Source organism: Mercurialis annua, linkage group LG8, assembly GCF_937616625.2.
Source record: "Mercurialis annua linkage group LG8, ddMerAnnu1.2, whole genome shotgun sequence".
NCBI classification, from domain to species: domain Eukaryota; kingdom Viridiplantae; phylum Streptophyta; class Magnoliopsida; order Malpighiales; family Euphorbiaceae; genus Mercurialis; species Mercurialis annua.
Genome location: NC_065577.1, coordinates 1,429,248 through 1,449,502, shown reverse-complemented (window position 1 = coordinate 1,449,502; position 20,255 = coordinate 1,429,248). Strand labels below are relative to the sequence as shown.

Below are 20,255 nucleotides of genomic sequence, written 5' to 3'. Positions count from 1 at the left end.
TATTTTTATTTAATTGAAGCTAAATTAAATTAGTTAAATATGTTAGAAATAAATATGTTAAATAGATTAAACATGCGCGGGGCTCAGCAAATGGTTGAACCTCATACTATAGATATTGATCTCTTTCAAAGGCTATTATAATTTTGTTAGTAAACAGATTAGATAATTCGACACATTTTAATTCGTTTAATAAACTAGTCGTGTTTGAATTTAATATTTAACACGATTAGTTAAACCGGTCGTTATTCGGTTTACAGGATAACACAAATTACCAGCGCTACTGTTCAGTCTCTTGGTTTTATCATATGACGGGTCCCGCTGACCCAGAGTTTCCATAACCCATCAAAATTGAAGCCCAAGATTTACGGCCTGGCTTAACTCAAAGGTCCGACGTCGTTTTCTATCTTCTTCTTCTTCTTCAAAAACTAAAATCTCCCAAATTCTTTAATAAACCCTAATTTCTATCTGATAAAGAAAAACCCTAATTCTGAAATGGAAGAACAAAGAAGGCAGATTAACAGCTATGAAGATAGAATCAGTAAGTTACCAGACGAAATTCTTTCTCACATTTTGACATTACTCGAATCATCCGTCGAAGCCGTCAGAAGCAGCGTTCTATCAAAACGATGGAGATATATTTGGCTCACACTTGAAAAATTCAAGATTTACGATTCTTATTCTCCTCAAAAAACATATTCAAGAGAAGTATATATGAACTCCTTCGTAAATTTCATGAACCGCATTTCAGTTAGTAACGTGAAATACTTCAGGCTTCGGCTTTTAGAGAACTATTCAAGTTCCGACATCGAGTCATGGCTTTCCGCTATAATGACGCGGAACCTTGAGGAAATTCATCTCTCAGGATCAATTATTCAGTTGCCCCCGAAGTCCGTATGTCTCACAGGTCTGAAGTCTCTACATCTGGTAACTCTCAGTCACCTGTCTGATTCTAGTTTAGAAATGCTATTATCGAACTGTCCGATTCTTAAGGTTTTAGATATCTTTAGAAGTCCGTCGGATAGTGTCGATATTTTAAATGTCAACTTATCTTCCCTTGAACAACTTGTGTACTATGAGTTTTCAAAAAAATCATCCAATGTTGTTATTAATGCTCCAAACCTTGACAGTCTTGAAATTTGTGTTAGTAAGCTTAACATTGAAGTTAAAACTCCTCGTTCAATTGCTAAAGCATACATCAAGTTTTATGAATGCGTCGGAACATTTCTTCCTGCGGATCCAACATTTCAGCTTCTCAGGAAAACCAGTAATATCAGTAACTTATCTGTGTCTTGTCATATTCTCAAGGTAATTCTCACTATTTTCATTGTATTTAATTTATCGGTTATTTGAGTTGATTAAATTGCTAATAATCATTTTAAACGTCAGCTTCTTTGTGATTCGTCTATCCACAATCTCCCTAGTTTGACTCGGTTGAAGATTTTCCATTGTGGTGATGAACGGTCGTATTTGCCTACAATGCTCTCCATCACACCAAATCTGAAATTTATCAAATTTGCTAAGTATTGTAATCGAGTCCATATAAAATCTACAGTGGAGTTGAAGCCCGAACAAAATATGGCGAAATGTTTAAAGTCATCACTTGAAAGTTTGAAATTTAGAGGGTTAGAAAATGTTGCTGGAGATATGGAGATAGTAGCATATTTTCTCAAATATGCTAAAGTCTTGAATGTTTTTGCGATAACTTGCTATAGTGATGACCCTGAGAAGGGATCAAAGGAATCAGTAGTTTTAAGAAAAGTATCAATGTTCCCAAGAGCTTCAAGCACCTGTCTGATTTCAGACGTTCATAAGGTTCGATGACTATGTAGTTGATTTATCATTAATTCACTCTTAATGTCAATTTGGTACACTTTGAAGTACAACCTCAATGATCTCCATGCTGACTGTTTTATTGTTATTAAACTTATTGCTATTGTTTCCTCTTGGTATCCTTTTATGCAGTACTCGTCTCGCAGACCCGTCTAAACCCACAAATCAGATGGTGGTGACGAAGGATTGTGCGTGAAAGGAGGCAAGTCAGTCCTTTATGATCGGTATTGGCGACGGTGAGAATTCTTCCCAACTTTGTGATATTTTCCTTCATAATTATATGTTTCTTTTGATATGAATTGGAGAAGAAAAACTACTTCTTATCTACTTACTTTGTCATTTACTGTATGTGATTCTATGTGTAATCAGTAGTTATTACTGTAAATAGGGGTGAGCAAAATATCCAACCGACTGAATTACCCAACCAAATTAATGACTTTGGGTGATAGTTCTGTATTTGGTCGATTCAATTTTAGGATTTCAAAACTTACATCTTAAGTTTTTGTTTGAGATTTGGATTGTCCAACTTAACTCCACCGACCGATGGTTTTTTTTTTATTATTAATTATCATTTGTAGTTGTGTCAGTTTTAGCCGAACCGATAGAATTACTTTGTTCTTTTTTCCTGTTCGTTTGGTTATGAATACTGTTTAATGTTCCATCGGTTCAGTTTTGAGCATTCAGTTAGTTAGGATTCAGAATTTAATCGAACTAACCAAATGCTTACTCGTAATGGTAAACAGAACTGTGACAATTAATCTATTTAAAAATTTATAGTATTAAAGTAAACTAAACTTAGTTTAGTAGCATAGGTAAACTAAATGAAGAAGAGTTGATAATCTTATGAATTTAATTTAGTTTACTACTGACTATTTAGAAATTGTTGCAATGAAGTTTGTAACCAGGAGATATTTTTGGACCAACTTAATTGACCTGTTTGAGCAGCCATTTTAAACTATACGGTTTAAATATATCCGGGCCCTAATCTTTAGTTTTACCTTTTCTAATCCCTCAACTTTCTTAGTTTTCTTCAATTGCATCCTTTTTTAGTGTCCAAGACTGTTTGTCATCCCAAAGTGATACTTGATTTGAGACTAAGGTTAGCAAATAAAGTAACCCCCTACTTTTCTAAATATATTCTAAAAATTAGTACTTCCGCAAGAATATCCCTTAATATGTTAAAATTAAATACCGTTCAATTATCAATTTCTTATGTGCATACTTTTTGATTTGCTCTTTGTTGCTGCGAAGAACAAAACATATTTAGCATTATGTCTTGTAGTTTAGTATATGGTCTCATTATTAGTTGAATGAAAGTGTACTATAGTATGGTAACAATTGGTACGATACTATATTTTTTATTTGTCAAAGAAAAAACTATAATATATTTTCTTAACGGTTGATTATTTGTTAGTCAATTATATATTTTATGTTTAACTTGCAGAGTGGAGTAGAAAAAGTTTTGTGGATGCAGAAGATGATCGGAAACTTAGTATTTGGATTAGCTTTCTTGTGGTTCCTAAATTAAATTTCTTATATCTCAGTTTATGCTTTTATGTTAATTTTTGAATTTATATTTTGAGCTTATAAAAATATACACTCTACCGGTTGTCTAAAGATTACTATCATAATAAGTTTTATTCATAACCACTATATAAAAGATTTGATATTTGGTTTAGATTCAATGTGATAGTAAAATAGTTATTTTTATAAATTTAAATTTGGGTTTTACATTTAAGTCTTGAATAAATTTTGTGAGAAAAAAATTAAAATTTATATAATTTGAAAATGAAGTAAAATATAAATAAAATTACAGAGTTAACTTTTTGTTGTAGACATTTTTCTAATTAAATTTTCGTGTAATTTTTCATTAATTCAACATGTTAATGAAGATCAATTATGTTAATTTCAACAATTATTTGACAAAATCTAAAAGTAATTTTTAATTAAGGTTCATGATAATTATTATTATTTTAAAACTTTTAGACATTATAAATAAAATATAAATGATATATAATCGCCAAATTTATAAACTTCATAAGTGCCAAGATTTGTGATACAAGATCATGCCATGAGGTTGATTAGAGGTGAGATGGTTAGCGATGTTGATAGCATGTGGAGTTTGATTTGGCGGCTGCATGTTCCCATGCACGTCCGAAATTTTTGTCTGGCGGCTGTGTTCTGGCTTTCTTCCCACATATGATGCTTTAGCATCTAAGAAAGCTTTTATCTATTCAGATTGCCTGGTGTGTGGATATGAGGATGAATCAGCTAGACATCTTTTTATTAGCTTTCGGTTTTGCGCAGGAATGTTGGAGGTCAGCGGGTATAGGGTTTTCGAGCTTTGCAGGTACAAGTGTTGTGGACTGGGTTAAATCTTGGCTGGTTAACGTGGATAGGGAAACTTCTTGCATTATTTCTATGGTTTGCTGGCAAATATGGCCAACATGAACAAATATTGTGTGGTCAGATAAACTTTTGGTGGCGGCGGATGTGCTTAATCTGGCGGGAAATCATCTTGTTGCTTGGAGAAAAGCTCGAGCTTCTAATCCAGCCTCTGATAATGTTAACTTGGTGAGAGAGGATGGTAGAATAAAGTGGATGAAACCAGCTGAAGGTGCGTTGAAGGTGAACGTCGATGCTTCCTGCAGGAGCGACGGTAGATCGATTGGTGTAGGGATCACGGTGAGAAACAGTTCAGGTGAGTTAGTTCAGGTGAATTAGTTCAAACAGTTCAGGTGAGTTAGAGTCCATGGATGATTATTAGCCTTAGAATATGAGTTTGATTTGAACACAAAAGAGCAATATTAAATGAACAAGAAATGGGGCTGTGACTGTGATCATCTTCGTCTTCATCAAAGCAAAAGCCATGAAAATTTCAACACTAGATAAACTGTCGATAAATTTACTCTTTTCAAAATCGAAATTTAGTTATTTTTGATATTTACCAGTAATTTAAATTTTAGTTTTAAGATTCGGACTAGTTCAATTAATTTTTAATTCATATTTTCAGTTCGATCTGTACGAAAATCAAATCGAACTTTATAATTTTAAAGTCAATTTTTTTTGTCAAATTGAATATATATATAGTTGGCCCCTCCAAAAATTCACGTATAGGTCCGCAACTGCATATACGCACAAAAAATGGGACAGACTCAAAATTGAGAAATGAAGGACATGGTAAGATGAGTTATGACATTCACATTAGCACCAATAAATCGAATTTTCAAACGACGATTATAATTTTTAAATAATAAAAAATTCATATATTGAATTGCAAAAACTTTATATAATTAATGAAATTACAAAAAAACTCTATTAGCAGATCCTATTAGTATTTTCAACTTCCGTTTGTTTTTTGTAGAATAGTTTGACAGAAATATTTGCTTTATCCGCTATCAAACGAGAGAGCTACGGGCAAATAGAACTCTTTTTAAAAGTATCAGTACTGTAAGTTTGGATTTCTTAATTTTAAACAGTTTAGAATTTCAATTTTATACGACCCAGACTACCCACGGTGAGTTGAAAAAATAACCAAGAAAATGAGAATAGTATTAATTTTTCAGAATATTATTTACAAAATACTAAATTTTCAGAAAATATTTACAAAACTAGAGGTTAACTTTATTTGGTAGTCTAAGTCCCAACTGTATATCACTTTGGGATGACAACTTATAGAGAGGGGAATACAAACCACAATTTATAATTGCAGAGAGATTCAACAAGCAATTTTGGAGTAATCAGATAAGATTAGTTTACATTAGCTACTGAACAAAAGTTAAGTTTATTTAGTTTCCTTTGAAACTATAAATCTTTTAATACACTAATTGTCGCACTTGTGTTTATAGTTAGGGGTGGGCATTCGGCACGAACCGAGAACTCCAAAATTGAACTAACAAATCATACAAATGTTCAAAATTCAACGGATCAAACATTAAACATTAACCAAAACCAAACTGATGGGAAAAAATATTCAAAACTGAAGCGGGCCGAATAAGGCGGTAATTTAATTGGTTTGGTTAAAACCGAAACAAATACAAAGAACAATTATGAATAATTTTAACAAATAACAAATATTGGTCGGTGCGGTTAATTCGGACAATCCAAATCTCAAACAATAACTTAAGACAAAAAAATTTAAATTCCTAAAACCGAACAGACGGAAAGTCATCGGTTAGGTTAATAATTCGGTTGGTTGGACATTTTACTCACCCCTTTTTACAATAATCACATATGTATTTAATCGTAGAAACGACTGAAATTAGACAAGTGCTTGAAGCTCTTGGAAACATTAAAACTTTTCTTAGAATTTCGTCTGGCTTATAACAAACATAGCTAGTTATAGCAAAAGTATTTAATACCTTAGCATATTTGAGCAAATATGCTACTGTCTCCATATCTCTTCGAACATCTTTTAAGCCTTCAAATTCCACACTCTCAAGTGATGATTTCAAGCATTGCGCCACATTTTGTTCGGGCTTCATCTTCACTGCAGTAGTTATCCAACAACGGGTGCATCGGTAATTCGAAAAACTGATAAACTTCAGATTTGGTGCCATGGAGAGCATAACAGGCAAATATGACCATTCATCACCATAATCGGAGACTATTAACCGAGTCAATCGAGTCAAACTAGGGAGATTATGGACGGACGAGCCACAGAAATTCTGGGAATGAAATCAGAATAAGCAATTTAATCAACTCAAATAACCATAAAAGCAAATAAAATATAATAAAGCTGTGAGAATTACCTTGAGAATATTACAAGACACAGACAAGTAACTAATGTTACTGGTTTTTCTCAGAAGCTGAACTATTGGATCCATGTATCCAAGGCAAACGGAGACTACAAAACGTGCTTTAGCAATCGAACAAGGAGTTTTAACTTCAATGTTAAGCTTGCTATCAACACGGATGCTAAGATTGTCAAGGTTTGGAGCATTAATAACAACCTTAGAAGATTTTTGGTAACGACCATAGTACCGAAATTCTTTAAGGGAAGACGAGTTGACATTCAATATCTCGACATCATCAGTCCAACCCCTAAAGATAACTAAAACCTCAAGAATCGGACAGTTAGATAAAAGCATTTGTACATTGAAATCAGACAGGTTAGTGAGATGTACCAGATAAAGAGATTTGAGACCTGCGAGGCATACAGACTTTGATAATTCTGCGGGAAACCGAATAACTGATCCTTTGAGATGAAGTTCCTCAAGGTTCCGAGTCATTACAGAACAAAGCCAAGATTCAATGTCGGAACTTGAATAGTTCTCCTGAAGCTGAAGGCTGAGGTATTTCACATTATTAGTCGAAACACGGTTCATAAAATTCACAAACGAGTTCATAAATACTTTTATTGAATATGTTCTTGCATAGTAATAAGAATCCAAAATCTGGAATTTTTGAAGTTTGAGCCAAATATATCTCCATTGTCTTGATAAAACGCTGCTCCTCACGGCGTCGGTGGATGATTCGAGGAATGATAACATGTGAGCGAGAATTTCATCTGGTAAGGCACTGATTATATCTTCCATTACAGAATTAGGGTTTTTGTTTATCAGATTAGAAATTAGGGCTTATAAAAGAAGTTAGGGGATTTTAGTTTTGAAAGAAGATGAAGAAGATAGAAAACGACGTCAGATTAAGCTAGGGTTAAGTCTCGGGCTTCAACTTTAGGCTTCAATATTAAGAAAAACAAAAGGTTTTCAATATTAATTAGGTTAACGGTCTATAAAAAAAACCTTCACCTTTGAGTCCTTTTTCGTTTGCACCTTAACATTGTAAAATCTCCAATTTCACCCAAATCGACACCTTTCGTCTTCAATTGCACTCTCGATCAGAGAAACTTACACCTTTTAGTTTCAATTGCACCATCAAAATCTAATTGACATTTTTTTCAATACTTCATATTTTAACATATATTTTAAATAGTTCTCAATGTTATAATTAAAATAAAAAATTCTATTCATAACATAATAATATTTAATTGTATCAAATAACAAATTATTATTTAGTTTTATATTTTTTGAGAAAAAAGAGTTTTTTATATTAAATATAACAATAAGCGCTATTTAGAATATATGTTAAAATATAAAATATTGATTTGAACTTTTTGTCAAATAAAAAAGTCCAATTTAATATTTAAGGATGCAATTGAAAATAAAAGATGCGAATTTGCGTGAAACCGGTGATTTTACAACGTCAGGGTGGAGGTTTTTTAGACCATTAACCTATTAATTAATATGTATCTATAAATTTTACTTAAAGTTTGATCTATAAAAAAAAGTTATAAAGTTAATGAGCTATGCACTAATTTTTTTAAAACATTAAGCACATAATCATAACCTAAGAATACGCTGCTTTAAGTTCATAATACTAGTCGTTTTGAAAAAAAAACTAGTCTATAATATTTCTTATTTTATATATTTTTAAAAAAATTATACCTTATTACAAGATTACAACGATACTAACTAATAATTTTCTTATATAAAATGCCTATAAATTTTAAGAATAGTGTTACCTTAGTAAAAAAATATGTACATTAATTAGGTCTTATAGTAAAAAATTATTATAAATTGAAGATAATAGATGTAACTTGTGGTCATGAAATTTCAAAGATAACTTGAGGTACTATGAAAGAAGAAATATTTATAATCGCTATGATTTTTAATTTACACGATGGTACTAGAAATATAAATTGAAAGCATTTTTTACTCGATGTTATTAATTATTAATTCTAAAAAAAATATCTTAAAAAACACTTTATCCATAATTCACAATCTAAAACTTTTGAATTAATTCAAAATTTAAAAAATTATGAAATTAAACTAACTTGTAACTTTTTCTATTTAATAATTAATATAATTATCACTACAAGAAAATAATGAAAGAGGAACTAAAATAAAGAAATCAAAGATACAAAAAATTAATAAATTCAATACACCAAAAAATCTCCGGCAAACGATGAATACAATCGATCTGAGTGTATATTTTTATAAGCTCAAAATATAAATTCAAAAATTAACACAAAAGCATAAACTGAGATATAAGCAATTGAATTTAGGAACCACAAGAAAACTAATCTATATACCAAGTTTTCGATCATCTTCTGCATCCACAAAATTTTTTCTACTTCACTCCGCAAGTTAAACATAAAATATAATATAATTAACTAACAAATAATCAACCGTTAAGAAAATATATTTAGTTTTTTCTTTGACAAATAAAAAATATGTGGTTGCTAACTCTTGTTCTTTTGACATTACATAATGTTTTCAATAACACACATATCATTTGAGTAATTTAAGACACAGATTAATACTTTAAAGTTATTATAGATTATAAAAAAATAGAAATAGAAATAGATTTACAGTTTCGAATGATATTATAAAATTATTCTTATGAAAATTAAGTACATTTTCTGAGTTAATAGTTTATTAGATGGCCAAATGAACAAAACATTTTTGTTATAACACATCCAAGCCTTTACCATTCTACTGAGAAGAATTCACAATTTCTCCTTATTGACTACACTAATCATTTTGGTGAAGTGAAGATGTCAGATCACATTGAAAGAAATTCCATTAAGGGATTAACATGATCTAATTACGGCTACCCATCAATTTATAAAAATAATCCAACAAATATGGTTATTTTTTGGCTAATCCTATGAAAAAACCTCCACCTTTTAGCTCATTTTCGTTTGCACCCTCACGTTGCAAAATCACCAATTTTACCCAAATCCGCACCTTTTGTTTTCAATTCCACCCTCAATTATTAAAATCCACACCTTTTACTTTCAATTACACCCTCAAGCATTAAATTGATCTTTTTTCCAATACTTCATATTTTAACAAATATTCAAAATAGTCCCTAATGTTATAATTAAAATAAAAAAACCATCTTTCTAAAATTTAAAAAATTAATTGAAAATATTGTACTTACCTTTTTATTTAAAATTTATTGCTTTTATTCCGAAAATAAATTTAAATTAATTAAATTATATTTGTATATCGTTTTTAGTTTAATTTTTTTTTAAATTTTTTTATGTCCCGGCAAACCGAACCAGCTCTGTTTCGTCTTCCATGGAAGACGAACCAGAGCTGGTTGTCTTCCATGGGAGGAAGACGACCAGATCTGGTCGTCTTCCTCCCATGGAAGACGACCAGCTCGTCTTCCATGGGAGGAAGACGAGAGCTGTTAGGAAGACGACCTGAATCGTCTTCCATCCTTGGAAGACGACCAGCTGCTGGTCGTCTTCCATGGGAGGAAGACGATCAGCTGCTGGTTTGTCTTCCTTGGGAAGACAAACCAGCTCGTCTTCCTCCCATGGAAAACGAGGAGGTCGGTTTCCATGGGAGGAAGACGCGGAGGACGACGGCGGCCGACTGGAGGTGGGTCGGAATACGCGGAGGACAACAGCGGCGATCGGGAGTTGGTCGGAATACACGGATGGAGTATTTTTATTAATTATTTAGTTAATATAATTAATAATTTTTAATGATATAAAAAAATATTTAAATTAATTATAATATCAAATAAAGTAGCGAGTTCGAATAAAATCGGATTTGAATTTGTACAAAATAATAATATTTATTGTATTCAATAGAAATTTATTATTAAATTTTTTTAATTTGTGAAAAGAATATTTTTTTGTTTAAATATAACATTAAGCCCTATTTAGTATACATGCTTAAGTATTAAGTATTGATTGGACCTTTTTCAAGTGAAAAAAGGTCAATTTAATGTTTAAGGGTGGAATTGAAAACGAAAGGTGTAAATTTGGGTAAAATTGGTGATTTTGCAACGTAAGGGTGCAAACGAAAAGGGGCTAAAAGGTGGAGGTTTTTTCAGAGGATTAGCCTTATTTTTTTATTTTTACGGGACAAAAAAAAATATCTACTTTTTCTATCTTTATGTAACTATGGTCTGCTGACCCGCGTTTCAAAAACCCATCAAAGTCCAAGCCCAAGATATAGCCCCGACTTAACTCAAAATCCGGCGTCGTTCCATCTGCTTCTTCTCCAAGCTTCTTTTATAAGCCCTAATTTCTCTTCTGATAAACAAAACCCTAATTATTCTGTAATGGAAGATAGAATTAGTAAGTTACCAGATGAAATTCTCGCTCACATATTATCATTCCTCAGATCATCCACCGACGCCGTGAGAAGCAGCGTTTTATCAAGACAATGGAGATATATTTGGCTCAAACTTCAAAAATTCCAGATTTGCGATTCTTATTACTATGGAAAAACATATTCAACAGAAGTATTTATGAACTCGTTTGTGAATTTTATGAACCGTGTTTTGATTAATAATGTGAAATACTTGAGCCTTCGGCTTACGCAGAACTATTCAAGTTCCGACATTGAATCTTGGCTTTGTTCTGTAATGACTCGGAACCTCGAGGAAATTCATCTCGAAGGATCAGTTATTCGGTTTCCCGCAAAATATTCGAAGTCTGTATGCCTCACAGGTCTCAAATCTCTTTATCTGGAGTATCTCACTAACCTGTCTGATTTCAATGTACAAATGCTTTTATCTAACTGTCCGATTCTTGAGGTTTTAGTTATCGATAGAGGTTGGTCTGATGATTTCGAGATATTGAATGTCAACTCATCTTCCCTTAAAAAATTTCGGTACTTTGATCCTTACCAAAAATCTTCTAAGGTTGTTATTAATGCTCCAAACCTTGACAATCTTAGCATCCATGTTGATAGAAAGCTTAACATTGAAGTTAAAACTCCTTGTTCGATTGCTAAAGCACGTTTTGTAGTCTCCTCTTGCGTCGGAATATCTCGTGCAGACATGGATCCAACAGTTCAGCTTCTGAGAAAAACCAGTAATATTAGTTGCTTATCCGCGTCTTGTCATATTCCAAAGGTAATTCTCACAGCTTTGTTAAATTTGCTTTTATGGTTATTTGAGTTGATTAAATTGCTTACTGTGATTTCATTTTCAGCTTCTCCGTGACTCGTCCCTCCACAATCTCCCTAGCTTTACTCGATTGACTCGGTTAATAGTCTCCAATTGTGGTGATGAACGGTCATATTTGCCTGCTATGCTCACTATGACACCAAATTTAAAGTTTATCAGATTTTATCAAAACAAACGTTGCAACTGCTATATGACTTATGCACAGGAGTTGGAGCCCGAACAAAATGTGGCGAAATGTTTAAAGTCGTCACTCGAAAGTGTGGAATTCAGAGGGTTGCAAAATGTTGGTGAAGATATGGAGATAGTAGCATATTTGCTCAAATATGCTAAGCTCTTGAATACTTTTGCTATAACTTGCTATAGGGACGAATCGGAAATTCTAAGAAAAGTTTTAATGTTTCCAAGAGCTTCAATCACTTGTCTAATTTCAGTCGTTCCTGAGATACATATGTGGCTCAAGTATCATTAGTTCAGCTTTTAGTTGTTGTCTCTATTATGGTACTTTTAATGCCGATTTGGTACACTTTGAAGTTCCAAGAAGCAAAACCTTATTGATTTGCTACACTTCCAATTAGCAATATTTGTACTGAGACAGAGTCACATCCATGGTGACTCTTTTATTGTTTTTAAGCTAATTGCTATTGTTTCCTCTTGGCATGCTTTTATGCAGTACTCGTCTCTCTGATCCGTCTGAACCCGCGAATCAGTTGGTGATCAAGGAGTGTGCATGAAAGGAGGCAAGTTGGTCTTTTATGATCGGTATCGGTGAGAATTCTTCCCAACTTTCTGATATTTTACCTTCAGAATTTTGTTTTTGATGAATATTTTCCCTTCAGAATTATATGATACTTTTGATATAAATTAGAGAAGGATAACTGGTACTTCTCTGCTTACTTTGCCATTTACTGAATGTGATTCTCTGAGATATCAGTAGTTGTTATTGTAAATAGGGGTGAGTAAAATGTCCGACCAATTGAATTAACCAAACAAATCGATAACTTTTGGTTTATTCGGTTTTAGGAATTTAAAGCTTTTGTCTTAGGTTATTGTTTGAGATTTGGATTGTCCGAATTAACCGCACCGACCAAATATTTCTTATTTGTTAAAATTATTTATAATTGTTCTTTGTGTTTGTGTCAGTTTTAACCAAACCAATCGAATTACCAACTTATTCAGTCCGGTTCAGTTTTAAATTTTTTTCCCTTGCTGTTTGGTTTTGGTTAATGTTTAATGTTTGTGCCGCTGAATTTTGAACATTCGGTTGATTGGTTAGTTCAATTTTGGGGTTCTCTGTTCGTGTCGAACGAACCGAATGCCCACCCTAACTATAAACACAAGTGTGACAATTAATGTATTAAAAAATTTATAGTTCTAAAGGAAACTAAATAAATTTAACTTTTGTTATGTAAACTAATCTTTATTTTTACTTTTCTGATCCCTCAACTTTCTTATTTTTCTTCAATTATAAATTTTGGTTTGTATTCCCCTCTCTATAAGTTGTCATCCCAAAGTGATATATGGTTGGGACTTAGGCTAGCAAATAAAGTTAACCTCTACGTTTGCAAATATTTTCTGAAAAACTAGTATTTTTGTCAAAATTTCCTTCTTAATATATTATTTTTAAATACTATTCTCATTTTTTTGGTTATTTTTTCAACTCATAGTGAGTCAAATAAAATTGAAATTATAAACTGTTTGAAATTAAGAAATCCAAATTTTTTTTCTATCAAGCTAGTCTAGAAAGAACAAATGGAAATTGAAAATACTAGAAGGATTATATGCAAATAAAATATATTAGTATCGTTTTTTGTAATTTCAGTAATTATTTCTAGTTTTTGCAATTCAATGTATGAAATTTTTATTTTTAAAAATTTATAATCCCCGTTTAAAAATCTAATTGATTGGCGTTAATGTGAATGTCGTAACTCATCCTACCATGTCTTTCATTTCTCAAATTTGAATCTATGTCCCATTTTGTGTGTGTATATGTATGTATGTGTCGGACAATTTGATCTTCGTCGAACATAAAAGCTACCGGAGGCAATGCTCGAAAGAGTAATAGAGAGTGGTTGTTTTTATCTTACCTTGGCTAACCATTGTAATAAAAAAACAATTTATACAATCAAGTTTATGTAAGAAATTAAGAATGAAAGTTAGCTTATCAATCAAGAATAGTTAATTTTGAGAGTCATTAAACTTTCCAGTATTTTATTTCAGTTATAATACTTCGATCTCGTTTAGTTTAGTAATTAAACCTTATGAGGAGGTTTTAGATGCTTTCAAGCCAAATGTCCATAATAATTCGATATTAATTTCCACATAAATAACATTTACTCCGTAATCTAATATAATATTCTCATTGTAAACAAAACTAAAAATTTAATCATTAATTTGAAATAAATTAGAGTACCTATTAAAGGATAATTATAAATTGAATAACAATTTTAATTATTTAGTTTGTTAGAGTAGTTTACAGCTTTATGTATCTAATCTAAGTCAAATGATTGTTAGCTTATTCTTATCTGTACTCTAGCATAGTTTTAGCTAGTTAGTTTAGAATAGTTGTTGTAGCTGAACACAACTTCTTCATTTGTATTTCTTCCTTATAAAAGGATGTAACTCACAGACTCAATATACAATCAAGAATTGATTCTCTTATATGGTATCAGTATAATCGATCCATCAAACACAAATATTCCTTCATTATGTCTCTGGAAAATGCTATAATCCCTAACCTTAATGATCCTTCCAAACCCTTCACCCATATCCAAGTTCACAATGCTATCAAGCTCACCTCCACCAACTATGTTGCCTGGAAAACTCAGCTTCAAGCCACCCTTCTTGGATACGACCTCTGGAAGTATGTTGACGGTTCCTTTCCTTCCCCACCACCACTGATCGCTGATGATAATGGTGTATCAACTGAAAATCCTGCTGCTCTCCCATGGTTTCGTCAAGACCGTTTGGTCTTCGGTGCTATCGTTGGCACACTATCTCATGACATTGTTGCTCTTGTTTCACAAACTAGCACAGCAGAAGAAGCATGGAAAGTGCTTGCTACCACTTACGCTAATCCATCCCGAGGCCATTTTAAACAAATAAAAAGCCATCTTAGCCAGATTACCCATTCAACTCAATCAATCACCTCATACATGCAATCAATCAAACAATGTACTGATCGCCTTGCTTCCATGGGCAAACCAATGGATCACGAAGACATCATTGAAAAGGTACTTTCTAGCTTAGACTATGAACAATATAAATCTGTTGTTGACGCAGTAAACGCTCGTGACACTCTCATTACCTTTGAGGAGCTCCATGAAAAACTTATCAACAAAGAGATTACTGCTTCACTTAAGGTTATTCCTTCTAGCTTCCCTGTCACTGTGAATGTTGCTCAGTACCGTAACAAGGCTCCATTTGCTCCTGGTCATTCCCAACAACAAAATTATCAGCCTACACAACCACAAGCTGCTCAGACACCTCGACAACAACGTCCTTATCTTGGTAAATGTCAATGGTGTAGGGAACAAGGTCATTCCCTCAGTCACTGTCCTGCATTCAAGAGTCAATTCCCTACGGTTCACATCCCTACTGCTGTCCATGCCCGTGCTATGCAAAAGGGGTATCAATCTCGAGTTCAAGCTCCACATGCTAATGTTGCTACTGCCATGAACCCTCCCTCGAATGCTTGGCTCCTTGACAGTGGTGCTTCTCACCATGTTACTAATGATCTCTCAAACCTCTCGCTCCATGCTCCCTACGACAGTACTGAAGAACTAATAATTGGTGATGGCTCTTCACTTCCAATCCAAAACACAGGTTCTTTTTCTCTTTCGACTTCTTCTAGAAAATTCACTTTTTCAAATGTCTTGCATGTTCCATCCATTTCTCGCAATATTTTATCTATATCAAAATTTTGTCAAGAAAATAACACTAGTATTGAGTTCTTACCCTCTTTCTTTCGTGTTAAGGAGCTTTCTCAAGGTCACACTCTCCTTCAAGGACCAACTAAAGATGGTGTTTATGAGTGGAGTCCGCATTCGCCTCACGCATTTGTTTCAGTCAAATTACCTGCACATCATTGGCATCATCGTCTAGGTCATCCTTCGTTGTCTGTTCTTAGGATTTTAAATTCTAGTTTTCATTTATCAATTCCGCAATTTACATTGTCCAAATGTAATGCTTGCAACATAAATAAAAGTCATAAAATGCCATTTTCTGTTTCATCTCTTACCTCTCAAAATCCTCTTGAATTAGTATTTTCGGATGTTTGGACTGCTCCAATTTACTCAATTGATGAATATAAATACTATGTCATATTTGTTGATCATTTCACTAAATATACTTGGTTTTACCCACTTAAAAGAAAATCATAGGTGTTTGATATCTTTGTTAGATTCAAAGCTTTAGTAGAAAATTTCTTTAAATGTAAAATTAAACAATTTTTTAGTGATAATGGTGGTGAATATCAAAAATTAACCCCCTATCTATCAACAAATGGCATCTCCCACCTTACTTCTCCCCCTCACACACCAGAACACAATGGCTATGCCGAACGTCGACACCGTCACATTGTTGAAACCGGGTTATCATTACTCACTCATGCTAAATTACCTCTCACCTTTTGGTCAAATGCTTTATCCACTGCAACCTATTTGATAAATCGTTTACCCACTCCCACTCTTAACAATCTCTCACCTTATCACAAGTTATTTGGTCTTGCTCCAAATTATCAAAAGCTTAAAAATTTTGGGTGCCTTTGTTATCCTTGGCTACGGCCTTATTCCTCGCACAAACTTGATCCTAAGTCTCTTCCTTGTGTATTCATAGGCTATTCCTCATCTCAAAGTGCGTATCACTGTCTTCATCCATCTACAAATCGCATATACACATCAAGACATGTGAAATTTGTAGAAGATGTTTTTCCTTTTGTTGACTTGTGCAGGATTGTTGAGCCATCCAGATCATCTTCTGTCGACGAATGGACTGTGCTTAATGTTCCTATTTTGCCCACTGTGCAGCCCCATGTTGAGGCCCCTTCTGCTCCCTCACAATCTGTTTCCGTTAATACTACACCTCTCGCTCGTCCCTTACGAACCGTAGTTTCCAGGCTACAAAACAACATCCAAAAGCCCAACCCCAAATATGCAAACACCACCACTCTCAACCCCTCTCCATCTGAACCACAAAATATTACTCAAGCTCTTAAAAACCCTCAATGGAGGGCTGCCATGACAGAGGAATACCAAGCTCTCACTCGAAATCAAACATGGGAACTTGTACCTCCTCACCCATCACAAAACATTGTTGGCAACAAATGGGTTTATCGAATTAAATACAAATCTTCTGGTGCTATTGAACGTTACAAAGCTCGACTTGTAGCAAAGGGTTTTCATCAGCGGCCCGGTATTGATTTCACAGAAACGTTCAGCCCCGTTATTAAGCCGACTACTATTCGTTTAATATTGTCACTAGCAGTGACTCGTGGTTGGTCCATAAGACAACTTGATATCAATAATGCGTTCCTTCAAGGCTCTCTTCAAGAGGATGTATATATGTCTCAACCACCTGGTTTCTTGGACAAAGATCATCCCACTCATGTATGTAAGCTACGTAAAGCAATCTACGGCCTTAAACAAGCCCCACGAGCTTGGTACAATGAGCTTCGGTCTTTTCTCCTTTCCTTTGGATTCACAAACTCGATTGCTGACACTTCGTTGTTCTTGTATCATAGGCATGGTCAGACATTTTACTTGCTTGTTTATGTTGATGATATAATTGTTACTGGTCCTTCGCCAAATGCTTTGCAGGAGCTTATTCATTCACTGGACTCACGGTTTTCCTTGAAAGATTTGGGTCCATTGTCATACTTTCTTGGGGTTGAAGTTGTCCCACATGCTCATGGTTTGTTTCTCAGTCAAAAGAAATATATTGGCGATCTCCTGACTCGTGCTAATATGGCTCTTGCTAAATCAGTTTCAACGCCAATGATAGTTCATCCTCAACTCACTGTCACTGCTGGTAATGTCTTGTCGAATCCCACTGAATATCGAGCCTTGGTTGGAGGCTTGCAATATTTGTCTCTCACTCGTATGGATGTTGCCTTTGCGGTCAATAAATTATCTCAATTTATGCACAAGCCTACTGATCTGCACTGGGCAGCTCTCAAACGACTGCTACGGTACTTGAATGGTACCATCGATCATGGTCTAGTCCTTCATCGAGATTCCCCACCTTGCCTTCATGCTTACACTGATGCGGATTGGGCTGGTGATCAAGATACTTATATATCAACTTCTGGTCATATTGTTTATCTTGGACGTAATCCGCTGTCTTGGGGTTCTAAGAAGCAACAAGGTATTGCTCGATCATCCACTGAAGCTGAATTTCGTGCTATTGCATCCACCACTGCTGAGCTACTTTGGCTACAATCGCTGCTAACTGAACTCCGTGTCATCTTACCATCTTCACCAACCATATACTGTGACAATCTAAGTGCTACCCATTACTCCAAGAACCCGGTTTTTCACTCTAGAATGAAGCACTTAGCTCTAGCCTTTCACTTTGTCCGTGAACAGGTACAACTTGGAAAGCTTAGAGTTCAGCACATTCCCGGAGATGATCAGTTAGCTCATGCTATGACTAAGCCACTTGCTTTGGCAAGATTGTCTACGTTACTGTCCAAGATTGGTCTAGTCTCAAGACCGTCCATCTTGCGGGGAGATATTAAAGGATAATTATAAATTGAATAACAATTTTAATTATTTAGTTTGTTAGAGTGGTTTACAGCTTTATGTATCTAATCTAAGTCAAATGATTGTTAGCTTATTCTTATCTGTACTCTAGCATAGTTTTAGCTAGTTAGTTTAGAATAGTTGTTGTAGCTGAACACAACTTCTTCATTTGTATTTCTTCCTTATAAAAGGATGTAACTCACAGACTCAATATACAATCAAGAATTGATTCTCTTATAGTACCATGTCAAACGAGAAAATTTTAGGTATATTTAGTCCGCCATATTATCTGTGAACTTAGTCAATCATGTTATAATACGTCAATTGACAATGATGTCAACATTATAACTAAATGTGCATATATTTTCATGCTGTGTTTTAAGTTGATTTCCACAGATGATGTAGTTGTATGAGCCTTCTCGATTTTTTTGTCAGACTCAGATTTGGACTTATCCAACTCTGACTTATAATAAGTAGATCCTCCACCAAAGAAAGTATGTTTTGATGAGGCGAATCATGAGCATTTTAGAATTAGAACTTATAAAAATATCTATTTTCAACTAAATGTTTATAAATATATGCTCTTTTAGTAGATCATTGGTAGATGGCATATTTTTAATAAAAAAAATTAAAAAATATTGTTATAACAGCAAAACTTATAGCGTATTTTTTTAAAAAAAAATTAAAAAAATTACAAAAAAATAATCCATACGGAGCATAATTTCCTTTTTAGAATTGCATCACAAAATCCACAGCCTTTAGCCCATTTGGCCCAAAGTAAGTACAAAGTACAGCCACGGCCCACTAGTGAGTAGCCAGCTGACTCTTCTTTTTCTTCACTGTAAAATGAGTTAATTGGGTTAGTATAGTGACATTGTTTTTCTTTTGTGATGTATGTATATATTTAATACATTATACTATCATTAATTAAATAAATATGTCAATTAATTATTTGAGTAATAATTTGCAGCCAGTGAGTTTTTTTAAGTCTAACAAATTAGGATAAAAAAAGTATTTTTATCTTAATTAAAATTGATCAACCTGAATTTTTTTAAAAATATATTACTCTTCCTTTCATTTTTTTCTAACTGATGATTTTTTAGAAAAATATATTATTCATCAAATTTTATTAAATAACTTGTGAATAAGGTTGAAATTGAATAAACACAGCTCAACTAGGGTCGTAAAACGAACTAACGGAGCGGAATTCTTACGTATTCATCTTTTCATATGAATTAGGATTTAATGTTTGGTTCAAACTTTAAATGTTGAGTTAGACTTCATTTTAAAAAAAAATTATAAAATTTAGATTCGGTATAAGCTCAAGTGGCGTTTGTTTTTTAGAAGATAAGCTAGTGAAGCTCGAATGCGTCCATTTAAGTGTTAAACGAGTCGCGTTTAAGTTTGAATCACGAAGCAAACTTGTTTAATATCTAAACGATCTAACATGAACTAAGCTAGTTTAATTTGCTGCAAACTACATAGTTTTAATCAAAATCATATCATTTTATAGTTTTACTCACATATGAGGCAGCTCACAAGTTCCAAATCAAACTCGTATTTATATTATAGTTCGTTCGCGAGTTCATATACAAGCAGCTTGTAATGAAAACGAATTCAGTAATACGAAATTAAATTTCAGTTCGTTTAATAAATGAACGTAAACAAGAGTTTGAACTCGTCTATTAATGAAGGGGCTCGAATCGAGCTCTTATCGACCAAGTAAGAGCATTTCGGTTTATGTACAGC

General features: G+C 33.4%; 3 protein-coding genes across 5 annotated transcripts; 2 read left to right on the top strand and 1 right to left on the bottom strand.

Moving 5' to 3' along the window:
• The first annotated feature begins 386 nt into the window (after positions 1-386).
• LOC126660949 (F-box/FBD/LRR-repeat protein At1g16930-like) lies at positions 387-4,840 on the top strand. Of its 2 annotated transcripts, none has more exons than XM_050354678.2 (4): positions 387-1,305; positions 1,387-1,812; positions 1,963-2,066; positions 4,138-4,840. In XM_050354678.2, the coding sequence occupies exons 1-3, from the start codon at positions 493-495 to the stop codon at positions 1,984-1,986; spliced, it is 1,263 nt and encodes a 420-aa protein (XP_050210635.1). In that variant the 5' UTR covers positions 387-492; the 3' UTR covers positions 1,987-2,066; positions 4,138-4,840. The 2 variants fall into 2 exon arrangements, with proteins under 2 accessions (XP_050210635.1, XP_050210634.1); XM_050354677.2 differs by lacking the exon at positions 4,138-4,840 and adding an exon at positions 3,275-3,508 and having other exon boundaries at positions 388-1,305.
• A 1,112-nt stretch (positions 4,841-5,952) lies between these two features.
• Positions 5,953-7,513, bottom strand: LOC126660950 (putative F-box/FBD/LRR-repeat protein At1g66300). Of its 2 annotated transcripts, XM_050354680.2 has the most exons (3): positions 6,957-7,041; positions 6,582-6,883; positions 5,953-6,497 (listed from the first exon to the last, which is right to left on the bottom strand). In XM_050354680.2, exons 1-3 carry the CDS (start codon positions 6,985-6,987, stop codon positions 6,039-6,041), a joined length of 792 nt encoding a protein of 263 aa, XP_050210637.1. In that variant the 5' UTR covers positions 6,988-7,041; the 3' UTR covers positions 5,953-6,038. The 2 variants fall into 2 exon arrangements, with proteins under 2 accessions (XP_050210637.1, XP_050210636.1); XM_050354679.2 differs by having other exon boundaries at positions 6,582-7,513.
• Positions 7,514-10,917: 3,404 nt separating this feature from the next.
• On the top strand, positions 10,918-12,500 carry LOC126660541 (putative F-box/FBD/LRR-repeat protein At2g05300). The gene is made up of 3 exons (XM_050354106.1): positions 10,918-11,715; positions 11,795-12,228; positions 12,440-12,500. The coding sequence occupies exons 1-3, from the start codon at positions 10,918-10,920 to the stop codon at positions 12,498-12,500; spliced, it is 1,293 nt and encodes a 430-aa protein (XP_050210063.1).
• Positions 12,501-20,255: the final 7,755 nt, after the last annotated feature.